Raw genomic sequence first — 16,442 nt, 5'->3', positions numbered from 1 at the left:
TTGGTATTAGGAATGTCATTCTGCAATGCTATCTTGTTTCTCCTTTTCATCTCCTATGTTGCCAGGGTTTCTGGAAGCCTCCTTCACTTATGTTTCATTGTTGGAGGTCTAATTCCCATGTTGCAGGTTTAGTTTTTTCTAAGCTCAGGTCTTCTTTGTGAGTTACTGTTACAGTACTCAGTACCACATTTGCAGATGATCACAGTTACAAGAACAGCCATGACTTCAAGGGCCAAGAGTCTGGCTGGTTTATTACTCATCACTGCAAAAGTATGCAATCAGACTGCTTTCTAAAACTGCTACCTGTACAAAAGAAAAGGAATGCTTTTTTTTTCTTGACAAAGTGATGCTGGCTATGGCAGCCAAGCCAGATGCTACATGTGTTACCTCAAGCCATCTGGCATATCTTGCTTCCACCATCCAGGAAGGCTGATGCTTGATGTAAGAAAATGGGGGTTATTCTTGTATTTATTGTACCATCATTTCCATTCCCATGTGAATTGAAAAGGAGAAAAAACTTCATGTTTGGCATTGTAAGCATTCTTTGTTCTTGTCAGTTCTAGTTTTTTATTTTTAGAGACATTTCTAATGGAAGTCACCCTTTTGTTTTAAAACCTGACCAGGATTGCTGAAGAAGAAACAGCTGTTGTCTGCCCTGTTATTGATGTTATTGACTGGAACACATTTGAGTACTTGGGAAATGCTGGTGAGCCACAGATTGGTGGATTTGATTGGCGGCTTGTCTTCACTTGGCACAGTACCCCTGAAAGAGAACAAAAACGGAGGAAGTCCAAGACTGATGTGATCAGGTTAATTTTTATGCATCCTAGAAACTGTGAATGTGTTTGTGACTTTACCTGAAAATGCCAGGTGCTGAAAAATGTTTGGGAAATGAACATATTACTAAAAAGTATGTATTTTGTATAGTTCCCCATTTTTTCCACAATAGCTCCTGTTTGCCATGTTCCTGGAAAAATAGTGCTCTAAAAGCTGAAATTTCTGTTTCATCTTCCATATGGAAAACTTATTGCAAAGTAGTCTCTTGATTCCTCTAGACAAACTCTTACAGATGCTTACCAGCACGTGGAAAGAGTGTAACTGATTACTGGAGAATGTCCTCTGTGCAAAGCAAAGAGTTCTGTGTTGTAAAAAAATGTACCACGAGCAACAATGAAAAGGGGAAAAAAATCACCAACCAATAAGAAGGTAAAAGCAGTTTTGAAGATTTTTTTCTGTGCTGTATTGATAGTTGTAGTTCACCATGCTATTTTCAAAGGTGAACCATTTTGCCAGTTCTTTACTGGGGTGAAACAATACAGCTCTATCCGCCATGGTTTCTGTGAAGGGCTAACTCGCAGAGCTCAGGTTGATGTCTTCATTATGGGTTTTAGTTTTGTTTTATTTTAAGACAAGATGCCATCAATTGGTATTATTTGTCACTCAACTTTGTATTTTTAGGAGAGGTAAGAGAATAGAACAAACAAGGCATCTGGAAAATGGGAATGGTAGACAATATCATGATAGCTGAGGATCTGCTGTGTTCAACCTAGCTCCATCTGCTATGAAAGTTACTGTATTTCAGCAGTTTATGGAAGTAAATTAACCTGTTTGGCATTTTCAATACCGCCATTTTGTTAGTGCTTTTATATGTTATTGTATAGACCACAAAAAATACGGAATTATTAATTTTTCTCAGTCTTTTGTAAGTTGCTTATCATGATATTAATACCCAGTATTTCACAAATATTAATGTATTTGTCCTCAACTGAATGAACTTTTTTATGTGAAAAGTGAGGTAGTAACTGAGTCTTTCTCAGCATGTATGTCCTCCTTAAAAACATTCCAAATAGAGTAAATGTTTTTTAAAACATTCAGTTCAAATATGATGCTTTTTTTTTCTTCATGATAAGAATAATTGCCTTTGACATGCCAAGAGGAAAATTACGAGGGATAAAGTTTCATGGTAGCCTGAGGACTGTGAGCTCGACAAGTGTCTGGAGAAAACAGCAGTGCTGGGAGTTGTATCACCAACAGCTCGGTTTGGAGAGATCTGGAGGGAGACAGAAGTCTTGACTGGTTACGGAGTTTTTTATTTTTCCTTCTGTCTTGTCTCATCTCATTCCATTCTTTGAAACAACATATGACAGTGTGAGACAGTGTTGCTTCAAAAAGATAGCTGGTAAAATTAGTTTTGACAGATTAAGAGTAATTGATCGCCCATCTCGCTTTTGTTGATATTAATCTCAATAGCAAAATTCACACAATGTCAGCTGAACTTAGTTCTAATCAGCATTATATATTTGGCACTTTAAAGAAAGTCATCCTAAGACTGTAAACAATAGGGAACAACATTGAACAAATACAAATTTATGTATATGTGCACACTCTACCATAATGGAAGTACATCCCTTCAGTGTGCTGTCACTCCGGGCCTTGTGATCTTCAATGAATACCCAGTCATGACTCTTGAGTTTGTTTGTTTGTTTTTTTTTCCAAACTTAATAAAAAATTTAAGAACATACAGATGGGTAGATTTTCTTAGACAGGAAACAAATATCTTTAGGGGCTATATTTACTTAATAATTAGTCTTAGAGTTTTTTCAATTGATATTAGTAGGATCAAGAATATTGGTTTTAATTACTAAAGCACAAGTATTGCTTTAATTATTGCTTTAGTAAAATAGATAAGGATACAGCATTTAGAATTTCAGAACCAACTAATATGCTTCTGCTACAAAGAAGGCAATGTTCTCTCTTATGTGAAGAGCTCTTCATTTACGTACAGATATTGCTGTTGGAAAAATTTATTTTAAGACAATATATTTACATTCCGGTGTTGTTTCAGATACAGCTTTTTATTACAAAATTAAATTCAAATGACCTCATAATAATTGATAAATTTCTGACAGTTACTTTGTATCCAGAAAAGACTGAGAAAATAGAAAATATAAATATATTGCATTTTTTTAATCTGTTGCATTGGTTTAATATTTTTTCTTTTTATTCAGTTTGGAGTCACTATTCTCTTTCATAGGTCTCCGACCATGGCAGGTGGATTATTTTCTGTGAGCAAGAAGTATTTTGATTATCTTGGTTCCTATGACACAGGAATGGAAGTCTGGGGAGGAGAAAACCTTGAATTCTCATTTAGGGTAGGTGGCTTAATTGAAAGTTTATTTTCCTCAGAATACAACAAGTTCCTGTTTCTTTCTTCATGCCCTTTTACTCAATGAGGTGGCTGTAATGTAAGCAAGTGCTAAGAAGGGAGTCTTTTGGAAGGTGGTTAGATAAATCTTGTTCTTGCACTTCAGGATAGCTGTAATTCCAAATAGCCATTTTAAAGCAATTCTTAAAAACATGTCTTTGTTTTGAGGTCTAGTATAAAATGTGAAAAGGATGTGATAACTAGTGGGTGAAGTTTACATCCTGCAGCTTGAAGGAGGTCATTGGGAAGAAGATTTGTAGTGCTTTGATGTGACTCAGAGTTCTTGCTGTGGTTGATGGAGCGAGCAGTTCCCAGTGGGAGAGGAGAAGGCAGCCCCTGTACTAATTTTAAGGCTTTATTCTGTTTCACCTCAGAAAAAGTTTGTACAAAGGTTATAAAAGGTGGGAGGGAAGATCTCCAGTAACTGTAGAGTTGTACCCCACAGGAGGCGTGACCAGGTGTTCAGGTGTGAGTCAGATAGCTGTAATGAAAAGTAATTTCAGCAGGAAAAGAGAGGACACAGGACACTCCAGACTGATCAGCAAAGCAGTGTTGTCCTCTGCTCAGCTGTCACGAGTGCTGTGGCTGATTCCCACTGAGCACTGACTGCCTATGGTTTGCCTCAAATCACATTTAGCTCAATGAAGCCATCCAGTGGTGATGTAAGAGGGATGCTGTAGGGCTGCTTTTGGCTTTCAGGGAGTTCACAACTTATTATCCTGGACTACCCTTGTCTGTTGTTCCCATCATCTGTTATTTTTGATGGTCACGTTTGCATTTCTGTGAGTCATTGACTCATGGTACATGAGGGCTTTTGGATTTTTTTACCAGGTGACAACAGATTTCAAGGTTAAATAGCATTTTAATGTTACAAAACCACTTTATTGAGAAAGGAGACATCAGCAGACTGTCTCTCTGGATGTCTGTGTGTTAACCAGAGAAGCATGGAGTCTTCCTGGCTGCTGTTCCAATATTCTGCTGCCTGCAGTGCAGAAATTGTAGAAAAGAGGGTATAAAAATAAGGAACAAAAATTGTTAGGAACTATAACAAGCACAGGCCTAGAGTCGGTGTGGTTTCTCTCTGGAGGGAGACTTCTCAGCTGGAAACGCTGTTTGATCTGAGTTCATGACCACCTCCTTTTTCAACCGGGGAACAGGTTTTGGCACGTAAACCCAAACACAGCCTACTCAGTAGCCTTGGTCTAGTTCAACAGACCTCCACCTGAATCACGAAGCAGTTGACCCACCTCCATCAGCCCTGTAATCCTCTGAAGCAGGAGTCTCCAGTTCTGATGTACCCAGAACTTCAACTCCTTGAAGGAAACCTCTAATATGGCACACTTGGTGTGTGGTTCTTCGCTTTCTGCTCTTGTATCTTGCTTTTGGGGAAACCAAAGCTTGCAGACAGCCTGACCCCTTCCTTTTGACTAAGAGTGCCCCAGTACCAGCTGCCACACGCTTTCATTGCCATTGACTTCTATGAAGCTCTGTCAGCCAGTCTCATTTTTTACATCACTGGGTTCCCCTGAGCCAGGACTCCATGGGGTGCAGCAGCATGTATGAGCAGTGCCTTTACTCCTTCAGCATGCAGGACTGTGGTCTCTTCATGGGACAGAGGAAGTATCAGAGGTGGCCTAGCACACAGGAGAAGCACAAAGGGAGCAGCAGAGTCCCCAGGAGAGAGTGCACAAACACTCTGCAAGGGTCTAAGCCAGCATGTAGGTGCAGGTGGATCCAGCGACTCCTGGGAGACAAATGATTTAACAGGACAGGCTGTGCAATGGCCAACAAATATGCCTGGCCATGCCAATTTTCCCAGTGCAGATTGCCAGTAGCATCTGGGTATTTGTACGCAACATGCTTTGCTCTGTTTGATTTGGAGCCCTTGTACTTGTGCTCTGTGTGGAGAGGATTTTTATGGAACAGAGCAGAGCGCTACAATGTTGTTTAACTGTGTTCTTTTGGCTGCCTGCAGTGTTCCAGGAGGTCGGAAGGGATAAATCATTGTTAGTGTTGTTCTCCTTGTGTTTTCTAAACCTGTCAGACCTGAAAATTAGGAGCAGAACTACTCAAAACCACTGTAAATTAATTTATTGTTGCTCTCATCTCTGAAAACACCACTCTCTCCCAATGACATGAAAAGACTTGTCCTCAAGCCTCCTCTTTCTTGCACTTCGATTATTCTGAGTTGAAGAAATTCTTTGTGGTTTTGAGAGGTGCAACAAGGACAAAGCTTTCACTAAAAGCATGATGACTAAGAGAGATGGAGGCTACGTGCTGAATGCAGAATCGAGTCAATGTACCTTGATTTTGGATTGCTTAATGCTATTTGGCTGGATAAAATTTCACTTCATGGGCATAATGGGCATTGAAACTCCTCTTTCTGAGGGATTCAAAACATGCTCTTTCATCTTCTCCCTTTTGTACTCAGAGCAAAGGGAACCTGGTTGCCACTTCTGTCCCCTCTCTGCTCTTGGTCCTGCAAGTGGTGCTGCAATGTAAGTTTGTTTCTGGACCAAGGCTTAATATGTCTATTGTCTGTCCTTCAACCATGTGCCAAAAGACCTTTCTTCTCAGAAATGTTACTGCCTATGAGCCTGGGGGATATGCCTCAGAATACCTGGTGTCTTTTTTCCAGTATTTTTGTATTGTTTCTTTTTGTCTGCATCTGAAACTCTGTCTTGTGTTGAGAGCAGCCAGGGTGAGTCCGTGTGTCTGGGGTGCCTCTCCACTCATCCAGCTTCCAGCAGGTTGTGCATGAGCACCACACTGGGGGCTTAGCAACAAGTCATCAAGAAAAAATTGCTGCAGAGGGAGAGCAGCAGAAACATAGGGTTTTCCACATTTTGCTCTTTTTAAGGATGTGGCATCCTTTCTATGTTTTTTATTTCTTCCAGATAGTCTTAAAATGTTAGAATGAGCTGGTAGAGCTTTTATTTTTTAGTATTCATTGACCCAGCATAAGGTCAATTGTCCAGAGACCTGGCAGGGACAGCAATCCCAAGGTGAGATTCTGAACCTACGAATTCTGTAGGTTTTCATAATGCCACCATCTGTCTCTGAAAACAAAAGAAAATATGCCAATAGTCTGCATGCATCAAGATGAAAGTGAAAGTGAAAAAAGGAATGTCACCTTGTTTTCTTTTTGAAGCGGAGGAAAAATGTGTGCTATTATAATGAGAGCTGTGAGTTATCCAGACCTAGTAAAGAAACAGATTTACATGCACATGAGCTTGCAAAATATGCGTGAAACCTTATGTGCTTTTTCTATTAGAGAAGGTTGAACTAGTTTTATGGAGAATCTTCTGCAGAGCCACTTACTTAGCATTTAGTAATCAACTTTAGTTTCTCTATTAAATTCCTCGCTTTATTTTGTGGATGTTCATTTGTACCTGATTTTATATAGAAGTCATAATTTTTCCATTAAAATGAAAGTGAATAAACCTTTTGAGGAATTGTTTAGCTGAAGTATATTCAATTTTCTTTTGTAATAGGATGACAAGATAATTTTTGTACTGTTTTTATGAAATACTTAGAATTTAATGAGCATTGCTTAGCAACCTACAGTTTTCTTTTAGAGAGCTTTAATTATTAAAAATTCAGCTGTTATGGAATTCTCTTTTTGTCATCAATTTAACAGAGGTATGGTCAGATTGTTTCCTTCCTTTGAAGTCAGACTTTATCATGAAAGAGCTGAAGCATGTGCTTCCTTCTTAACTACATTTTTATTTCAGTAGTCTTTAGCATCTGTTCCTAATATCTTATTTAAAAGTAGATAAATAAAGATAAATTAATAATTCTTACGTGGAATATAACATTGGAAATTTTTAAACTAATAAACTTATGGCTCTTAATATTTGCTGACAAATCTGAAATGGTAAATTGCAGCTTTAAAAATAATCTTGAACATAGAAATTATAATTATGAAATATATTGGTTTTAAATAAATCTCAAAAAAGCAGGTTGTAAAGTGAAAGTGGATAGTTGGTTTCATAGCAGCTTTCAAAATGGCAGTAGAGTAACTTACCTAAGAAAATATGCAATTTGTTTAAAAGATCAGTACAGAATTCTAGATTTCTTGTATAATTCCTTTAATCATCTTTGTTCAAATGACAAATATACTCCTTCCCTGAAAAGTAGCATAAAAGAGGAGAGAAACCTCACATAAAAAACAAGAAATTAAACTTTTAAATCCAGGAAATACTAATTATCCAATACTCCCTATAGCTGATTAATGATTTACCAGTATCTTTAAAGAAACTCTGTTTTAAAAGTAAACATATGTATTAGAGTGCTTACACTTTGGTAAATAAATGCAATATTGTGCCATGTGGAGATGACACTCATTGATTTCCAAATTCAGACATTTTAGATAAATTCTAAGTAACTTAAAAAAAAAAAAAACCTAAAAGTTAGCAGTCTACAACCAAGTCCTATCTTCTGTGAGCTGAAAACCTTTATCTTTTTAGATCCCTAGAACTCCCAGAGAAAGAGGTCGGAAAAGTCCCACCACTGATTTTTTGGCACTGTTAGCAGCAGAGCTTTTATTTGCTGCCTCATATCTTTCACTCCTGCTGTATTCATTTGAATAGCATGTAATTAAAAATGTATGTCTTATACAGAAGGTTGTCAGGGAGCAAACCTCTACCCCTTAAGCCTATCCCAGCTAATTTCCTTTGTCTTCCATTTACAAAGGAATGATGAACTGCCACTTATGCATGGTTGAATACATGAGGAAAATTCTAAATCTTTTATGGAAAGTCTATCAGAGCCATTGGTGACAGACTCAAGTTAGTTCAAGCACAGCAACATATCCGGCCTTCCTCCCATCTGGCTAAATTTCAGAAACCTTGTTTCAGGCACCCTTCAGAAACAGGGCATCTGCCATAGTGTGGTCACACACAATATTGAATAGCAAATGCCTAGCTGTGCTTTCCTTTCAAGTAATCAAACTTGAGATCAGAATGGGTGATGGGAAAGTGGCTGTGTAGATGAACTGCCAAAAGTCCTTGGTTTTCAGAGGAGAAGAATGTAATTACAAGAATGTGTACAGAGTGCTGAGGCTAATGGATCCACTTGATGGTTGTTTCTGGACTTTATCTCATGGGCTGTACATTTCCCAACCTAGGGAGCCAGAGAAGCAGGAGCATGAATTTCACAGAATTTCACAGAATTTTTCTAGGTTGGAAGAGACCTTTAGGATCATCGAGTCCAACCCATGTTCTAACACCTCAACTAGATCATGGCACCAAGTGCCACATCCAGTCTTTTTTTAAACACATCCAGGGATGGTGACTCCACCACCTCCCTGGGCAGATGATTCCAGTATTTGACCACTCTTTCTGTGAAAAACTTCTTCCTTAAGTCTAGCCTGTATCTCCCTTGGCGCAGCTTGAGACTGTGTCCTCTTGTTCTATCTGTTGTTGCCCGGAGAAAGAGACCGACCCCCAGCTCACCACAGCCACCCTTCAGGAAGTTGAAGAGAGCGATAAGGTCACCTCTGAGTCTCTTTTTCTCCAGGCTAAACAATCCCAGCTCCCCCAGTCATTCCTCATACGGCTTGTGTTCCAAGCCCCTCGCCAGCCTCGTTGCTCTCCTTTGGACATGCTCAAGCATCTCAACGTCCCTCCTAAACTGAGGGGCCCAGAACTGGGCACAGCACTCAAGGTGTGGCCTCACCAGTACCAAGTACAGGGGAAGAATGACCTCCCTGCTCCGGCTGGCCACCCTATTCCTGAATGAGCACAAGGGCAGAGTGACGGGTTGCAGGGATCTGCCAATTCCACATTCAGGTGCAAGTACTGCCTTGGGATCAAGCAGGAATATTGGTTTAGATAGGGGAGGTTGTTTCATTGTTGTTGGTTGGACCACCATAAGTTCTAGAAGTACTTTGCTTTTTCTTTTCATGTGTTTGGGTCTGGGGTACTTTTCCAAGCTTTCCAATGGAAAAGGTTAGTGGGATTTTATTTCCAGGCACCTATGCCTCCCTTCTAGATTGGTGAATGTACAAATGGGAAGCTTACCTGTGTTGTCAAGTAAACTTTCCAGTAGAATGTATGGACGGTATATAGATCTATAGATTTCTGGTAAGAATTAGTTATCAACTACTGGTTTCTTTCTGAGATAGCTATTTTCATGGTTAATTTGGAAAAGAAACATACTTATTTTTCCTTTTTTTTTAAACAATGCCTGCATAACTTATGGTAGACCACATCTTATCATGAGAAAATAAAACTAAGAAAGGAATATTGCACTCCAGATAAAACCAGAGAGTGATTATTTCCATGTGAACTCAGAGCAAATTACTAAGAGCAACAAGGATGTAATTTTATCCAGTTTGGTCATCAAATGAGACACAAAATTGTTGTATGTGTTACTTGTAGTATGGTGTGGTATTCTTGAGATGGTGTTATTCTTACACAGGCTTATTGCTGCTATATCCTTGAGCTTGCAAAAGACAAAATTAATGATACACACTGTCAATTCTTTGCTCAGATATGGCAGTGTGGAGGAAGTCTTGAGATCCATCCTTGCTCCCATGTAGGTCATGTTTTCCCCAAACAAGCTCCATACTCACGGGCCAAAGCTTTGGCAAACAGCGTGCGTGCAGCTGAAGTGTGGATGGATGAATATAAACAACTTTATTACCACCGAAACCCACACGCTCGCCTGGTGAGTTCAACTCCATTGTTCCTGGAATTTCAGTAGAATTTGTTTTCAACCTACTAACTATTGACTAAGCTAATATTTAACATGAAGTGCTTTTTATGTTTATTTCTTCTTCCTTCTGAAACCTTTTCCCAGACATAGAATAAGTGTATAATTTTTAATTCTTTGGAAAGAATTTAAAATTCTGCAAGAGTACAACATGTCCAAATCTATGTCAATAATAAGTGAATAAATGAAAGAATAATGTGAAGTGGGGTAATCAAAGCAAGGAGGAGTTGTTTAGCCTAAAATGTGCACTTCTGTGAAATGGATGACACAGGACTCTCAATAAGAATTGCACAATTAATGAATGCAAATCAACGAGTTTCAGTGGACAGTACACCTTCAGGTAAACAGCATGGTAATAATATTTAGCAAAATTACCTGTCTTGTGATAATTGTAAAACTTTGGACTGATGTAAAGCAAAATAGCTTTTTCTGTTTGATTTACTGCTGTACCATGTTCAGTTAAAAAAAAACAAACCAACAAGTGGAAACTGAAATCAATATTGAGAAGATTAAATTAATTAAAATTGGTTATGGTAACTCAGATGAAAATGTTCCTAATTAAATGTTTCAAGTATCAGTTCTGTTGGTTTTGGAGGTTCTTTTAAGTTGATGTTTTTATTTTTCTTGAAATAAAAATACAAGATCACTGGTTGCAGAATTTTTCAGGAGATTATTACTGTAAAAACTGAGTATGTCAGAACAGTAAAGCAGCGTGCAAATTTGTAACGTGGACATACTTATCATGAGGGATGTGAATGCTGGAAAACAGTAACACTGAAATGTTCTCACAGTGTCTAGATATGAATTAAATGAACCTCTGTCACAAGGTCCAAAATTCAGGCCCCAAAGAAACCATTGTCTGCTGTTGCTTGTTTCTGGAGGTGCCTGATCTCCCCAGCATGATCTCTTTGCATGAAAAGTTTTCTAAACATTGCCTTTTTGGTTTTGTGCCTGGGATGGGCTGCTGGGCATCAGCCTCTGGCTGCACTGGATCAGACCTGAGGGATCAGTGTGGGGCACAGGGAGCCCCCCACTCATTTGAGTGGCTGACCCCAATAGACGCAGCAGGCGAAAACTGGCCTTGAAAACATGAGGCTTTTAAAAGATACACTGGAGGATGCTAGAGAAGATGAATTTGGTTAGCTTTCATCTTGTGTTTGTTTGGATTAAATTGGGTAATTAGATCATTATAGTCCACACATTTGTAATAATTGGTTTACTTTAATGTCATAAAAGCCATTTAGGTTTTATTATCGGAGTCTGACTTGGAGGGAAATATGGGATTTGCCCATAGGCAACACCAGGCTGATTTCAGCTTGTCATACACAAAAAGCAATAAATGCTGACAATTTTTCTTCTAAAGTGCTGCGCATCTTATATTTGTAATGACAGAGCTTTAACTTTAAAGGATATTTGTGTGTTAGTACTGGAAATTTCAGGTATTGGCTTATTGTAACACAGTGGCTATAAGCTGAAACTCATGTGGGTTATTTTTCTCCATATCAAAGCTGCTGCCGATGAGCTTTGGTTTCCATAATGCTCTGTGCGCCACTTGTTGCAGCAGTTGAGTTCAGACCTTTTTACTTCATCAAACCCAAATATTCAGTTCCGTAGCATAACAGGAAAATGATTGATGCTATGGCTGCAAAAATTGGTTCCATGAAGTTTCACTTCAAGATTAATGTTCAGACCTCAGAGCTGATATGTCACGCTGTTTGTTTATTCAAACAGGCACCTCTGCCTCTGTTTTACATCTGCTTTGTGTTTTCAGTGGTATTTCCACAGTTTTGAGAATTGCAAATACATTTGTGGTTTGATGAAAGACTGCATCAAGTGACCTGTAAAAATCTGTGGGCTGCAAACGCTCTCTCATGCCTGACTATCTGAAATCCCTAGTCCATTTGAAGATAGGTTTTTGAAGACAGACATAAGAAGATGTGGACTCTGCTCCAATCCATAGACACGGAAAAGTCTGCAATGAAAGCTTTTCTCTGGAGGTTTAAGATTTCATAGCCCCCCCCTTTCCCCCCCCAAAATGTGAAGTTCGAAGGATGCATTAGCAGATTTTACAAATTTCATCACCTAAGTGTAAAACTGTACAGGTAATTTTCAAATGGATAGTGGTATCATTTAAAATCCTAAAGATTCATTCACTGCTTTAGAGATTTTCAATTTTCTATCTAAAGGAAGTCTCATTTTCCAATATGCCTTCTCAGTCTCCAGCAATCTGTATTCAAGGGCTTCCTCACTTGCAGATTCAGGGAGTTTTCTTAGACAAACTGTCTTCCAGAATATTTTAAAGTTTTACTTGCACAGTTCCAATTCTTTTTTGTCAGCATTTCACAAATGTAAAGATAATGAAATCAAATCCAACACCCAAACATGGTGATTTTTCCTGGCTAGAAGTCCTACTCATCACTGTAGCATATGATCCCTAATAATTTATACAGATAATTTAAAAGAAAGCATCTGTTCTGGATTTTTAAAATTTTTTTTTCTTTTTTTTTTTTTTTTAAGGAACCATATGGAGATGTGACAGAAAGGAGACTTCTACGAGAGAAGCTGAAATGTAAGGACTTCAAATGGTTTTTGGAGAACGTGTATCCAGAACTTCACGTACCCGAGGATAGACCAGGCTTCTTTGGAATGGTATGTGGCTGCTGAGAAGGAGGCCTATTTCAGTTCTCTGAGCTCTCCTACTAAGTCAGTGTGAAGGTGTTTTTGTGCTTAAATCAGTTTGGGATTTTGATAGAATTCAGTTAAAACTGGTAGGCTTTAAAATGTGGTATTTATCAGAATCTTTATTTAAGGGAATGCTGTTTATGAAGGAGTTCTGTGACAGAGTAGGAGAACAGGTGATGTTGCTGTGAATTACTCCTTCTAAGTGACATCTTGGGACAGTTAAAGGCAGCAAAGGATGAGATTTTTATTTCTTGAAACGTTGCATAACAAAAAAAGATAACAGTAAAGTGTTTTATTTTATTTGTTGAATTGAAAAGAAAAAGAGTGTGCTTTGAAACATATGTTCATATATTTTATCTGATGGAAACTATGATGTTCTGATGATGGGAAAGAGAGCTGGTGCTAAGTGCTTCCAGATCATAGGGGATTCTGTATATTAAACCAACATGTTAATTTTTAATCTGGAGGTCACTTTAGACCAGCAAGGGCACAGGCAATGGGTTCAATAATATCAGAAACCTCTTCTCTTTTAAGAGTTGACAGCTCTTTATGCTTTTTGCAGCTAACAAATAAATATAAACTATAGCTCTGTGTATATTACATTACTTACAGTAATCTCATCTGGAAGCGATGAAGGCAGAGATGATGTAGCAAATAGCTGTTTCCTCTGAAAAATCACCAGATACCTGCTGCATGTTAGGAACACAAAATTGCACCTTTCCACCAGGCAAAGATGTATCAAATACCTTCCTAATTACAAAATGCTGCATTGACTTAAAAATACTTTTGCTGGTAACTCAATCACTCTGCAGATCCAGCTAAGCTGCATTCCCACATGGCATCATCACATCCAGCCCTTGTCTTGCTGCCATCTGCCCTTCCCCAAGTCGCTCAACCTCTGCTGAATTTCCTTCAGGAAAAGAAAAAAAATCTGATCTCTATGGACATACAAAACATTCAGGAAACAAGTCTCCCCGCAGTCTGCCCTAATAGCTTCGTAACTTGTTGAATGAAAAAAATCCTAATGTGGAAATGCTGTGGTTCCACTGGGGAGCTGTGGGAGTTCCCATGGGGAGAGCAGCAGTTGTGTCAGAAAAGCCCTTAAGGAACCTCTGGGAGAATTGCCATCCTCCTCCATTTGTCTTGGAGCTTGCAGGAGAGGTGGTATTTCTGTATGATCACTGGCGTGAAAGGTGTTACCCACCATTATCCAGTACCTTGAACAAACCCTGGTACAACATTGGTTCTGGTTTTGCTCTTTTCTGCTGGATTGCTACTGACAAGGTCTGAGACAGTTGAAGCAGTAAGATATTATAAGACTTACCTTCCAGGAGCATTTCAGGAATTTATCCTTCCTTCCACCTCCATCCTTCTACCTGCAAAAGAAAGGGTTAGACTGGTGCCAGTGATAGTGAAGATAAGGGATTTGTGCAGTTTCTTTTATGATTTAATTGTTGTCTTCAGGCAAGGAGTTGACAGTACCTAGAAATAATAACTTGTTCAGAGCTGCTTGAAATATCTAGAGTGTAATTTAGGTGTGCTCTGTATATTTCTCTAAAAACAATTCATAAATGCTGCCATCTAGTTGTGAGCATAATGAGAATACACAATTCTGGGGGGGGGGGGAGGAAGAATTTAAAATGTGTTGGAAATATGGTTGTACCCTGAGAAATTGAGAGTACAGAAATGGCACCTACTGATTCAGCTGATTTGTGGATATTGAGTCCCATCTGCTAGCTTCAATGAATCACTGATGGTGCTCTTTACTCCTGCCTTAGCTGTGTAGGGCTTTTCTGGTTCACAAAAATACTGTATTTAAAAATGTCAGCTTTGATAACAGCTCAGCTTAGTGTGAGGTTATTTAATTGTTCAAAGAGAATACAAGGGAAAATGGAGATTTTTACCTCCCTTAAAAATATTTTTACTTTTATACTGAAGTTGAAAATATTTCTAAGATTACCTATAAGTCAGCCATGTGTTATTCAAATGGAGTAAAGAATTATTGAGCAGCATTCAGTGCTGTGCACTGACAAGCAGCTTTTTACACTACATTTTTTTTCTTGATACATAGATAAAAATATCCATACTACCCTTGGTTATCTAAAAAGTTAACTGACTCAAACTTTACTTTAAAATACCGAATTATGAACCTTTTTGCCCGAGATATGACTGCATATCTTTGATTACATAACTGCAAACTGCCTGAGACCTATAAAAGAGATAAATATCTTCTTGCTTCTCCTTGGGCTTCATGCAGCTTTGGAACTTTGTGGGACATAAGCCTTCTGACTTGAATAATTTCTTTGAGGGGCAGGAGGAAGTGAAGCTGATAGGCACTCAGCAGGTTAAAATAATATGATGTCAGCACTTCTGGAAAGGCTGGTAATACCTTTTAGGCTCTTGTGTAACACACTGATGTCTCTTTTTCTGGCACAGACTCTGATTTGGCCATCCTTGAGCATGCACTTACGGCAGAGTACCTACTAGTAGGTAGGTGTGAAATTGTAACGAGACTTGAGCCCCAGCTCTGCACAGATTGTCCACGTAGACAGCAGAGACTCGGTCAGCTTACAAATCCTAACTGCCTTGGGAAGGGATGGTGTGGGCGTCTGTAGGCAGAGCTTTGAGCCAGCTGGTGTGCTCAGTATTAGTGTGGTGACATTGCTGCATTGTGCGAGCATAGAGGAGCTGGGCAGCTCTGTGATCTTTTCATGTTATCAGTGACTGTGGAAAGGCACTGCTGCAAAGCAAGGGAGTAGTCAGGGCTCTTCTCTCTTCTGAGATATGTATTAAGTATGGCTGTCATTGAGGTGCATATCTGAGGATAAAGATTATAGTCAGTCAGTAAATTTGGCTTTAAATTTGACATCAAGATTGCTTTTAAAAAACAGTGATGACACAAAAATCAGGATTTTACTCTAATTTTCTGTAAGTTTGATCACTTAGCAGTGAGACCGTACTATGTTCTGACATAAGTTTTTCTTTGTTCTTCTCACTTTCTAGCTGATATTTCTTTCAGCTGAATGTAAAGCAACTAAGCTGATAGATGTCTTCTGTTGTGACTTTCTATCTGGTCTCTCTTTCTGTCTTCTATCTGTAATGGCATTTGTCACTGACTGAGTCAGTTGGGAAATCAAAAACTTGAATTTTTCTTTTGACACCTTCCTTCCCCATTTTCCTCTAAGACCATCTCATCTTCATTTTCAAGTGCTCAGTCATAATTTTCTTTTAATTTAGACTAGGTATAATCTTTAAAAAAAATTGGAAGGAAGATTTTAAACTATGCCTTTAAAACTATGAAGAATTTTGTTTTGCTGCGACATGAAAGAGGTCATTATTTAAATTATCTAAAGAACACATTATATATATGGACAGGCTTGCAGAAGAAGAGAGCTATGTGGTTTAAGTTATGTAATCAAAGATATTATTGTATGTCTGGTGCTTCAAGTTCTCAGAGGCGTCAGGGTGCCTTCTCTAGGGTATATCTCTAAAACTGCATTATAATCCAATTTGTAGAGCTGCCACTTGAGGTTGAATTGGTAGCCAAGTTTAGAACTGACTAGACCTGGAGACCTTATGCCCATAACAGGAAAATATGCACCAGTTTGGTTGGCTGTACAGCCTCTGAAAGCTAGGGAGAGGCTTTTTAAAAGGAAGTGGAAGAAATTCAAGTGTTTGGTAGTGAACACACCATAGCCTGAACCAAATGCTTATATGTTTTTGAGCTTCCCAGGGAGATCTGGGCTTGCTGGGGTGAGCCAATGAATCCAACAGCAGTGTGTCACCTTCCTTCAGAGGGTTTTAGTCATCAGTGTTATATGCCCTTTTCAGCATTGCC

At 38.7% G+C, this 16,442-nt stretch overlaps 1 protein-coding gene across 1 annotated transcript in view; it reads left to right on the top strand.

The window, feature by feature from the left end:
- The window catches only part of GALNT12 (polypeptide N-acetylgalactosaminyltransferase 12), a 46,701-nt gene that overhangs the window by 17,468 nt on the left and 12,791 nt on the right, over positions 1 to 16,442 (top strand). Inside the window, exons 4-7 of the mRNA XM_068194844.1 lie at positions 624 to 809; positions 3,035 to 3,152; positions 9,701 to 9,877; positions 12,440 to 12,571. Coding sequence (XP_068050945.1) covers positions 624 to 809; positions 3,035 to 3,152; positions 9,701 to 9,877; positions 12,440 to 12,571 — 613 coding nt within the window. The remainder of the gene's footprint in view (positions 1 to 623; positions 810 to 3,034; positions 3,153 to 9,700; positions 9,878 to 12,439; positions 12,572 to 16,442) is intronic.

Source organism: Anomalospiza imberbis, chromosome 1, assembly GCF_031753505.1.
Source record: "Anomalospiza imberbis isolate Cuckoo-Finch-1a 21T00152 chromosome 1, ASM3175350v1, whole genome shotgun sequence".
NCBI classification, from domain to species: Eukaryota; Metazoa; Chordata; class Aves; order Passeriformes; family Viduidae; genus Anomalospiza; species Anomalospiza imberbis.
The sequence above is the reverse complement of the archived record's forward strand: the minus strand, read 5'-3'. Positions and strand labels throughout refer to the sequence as shown.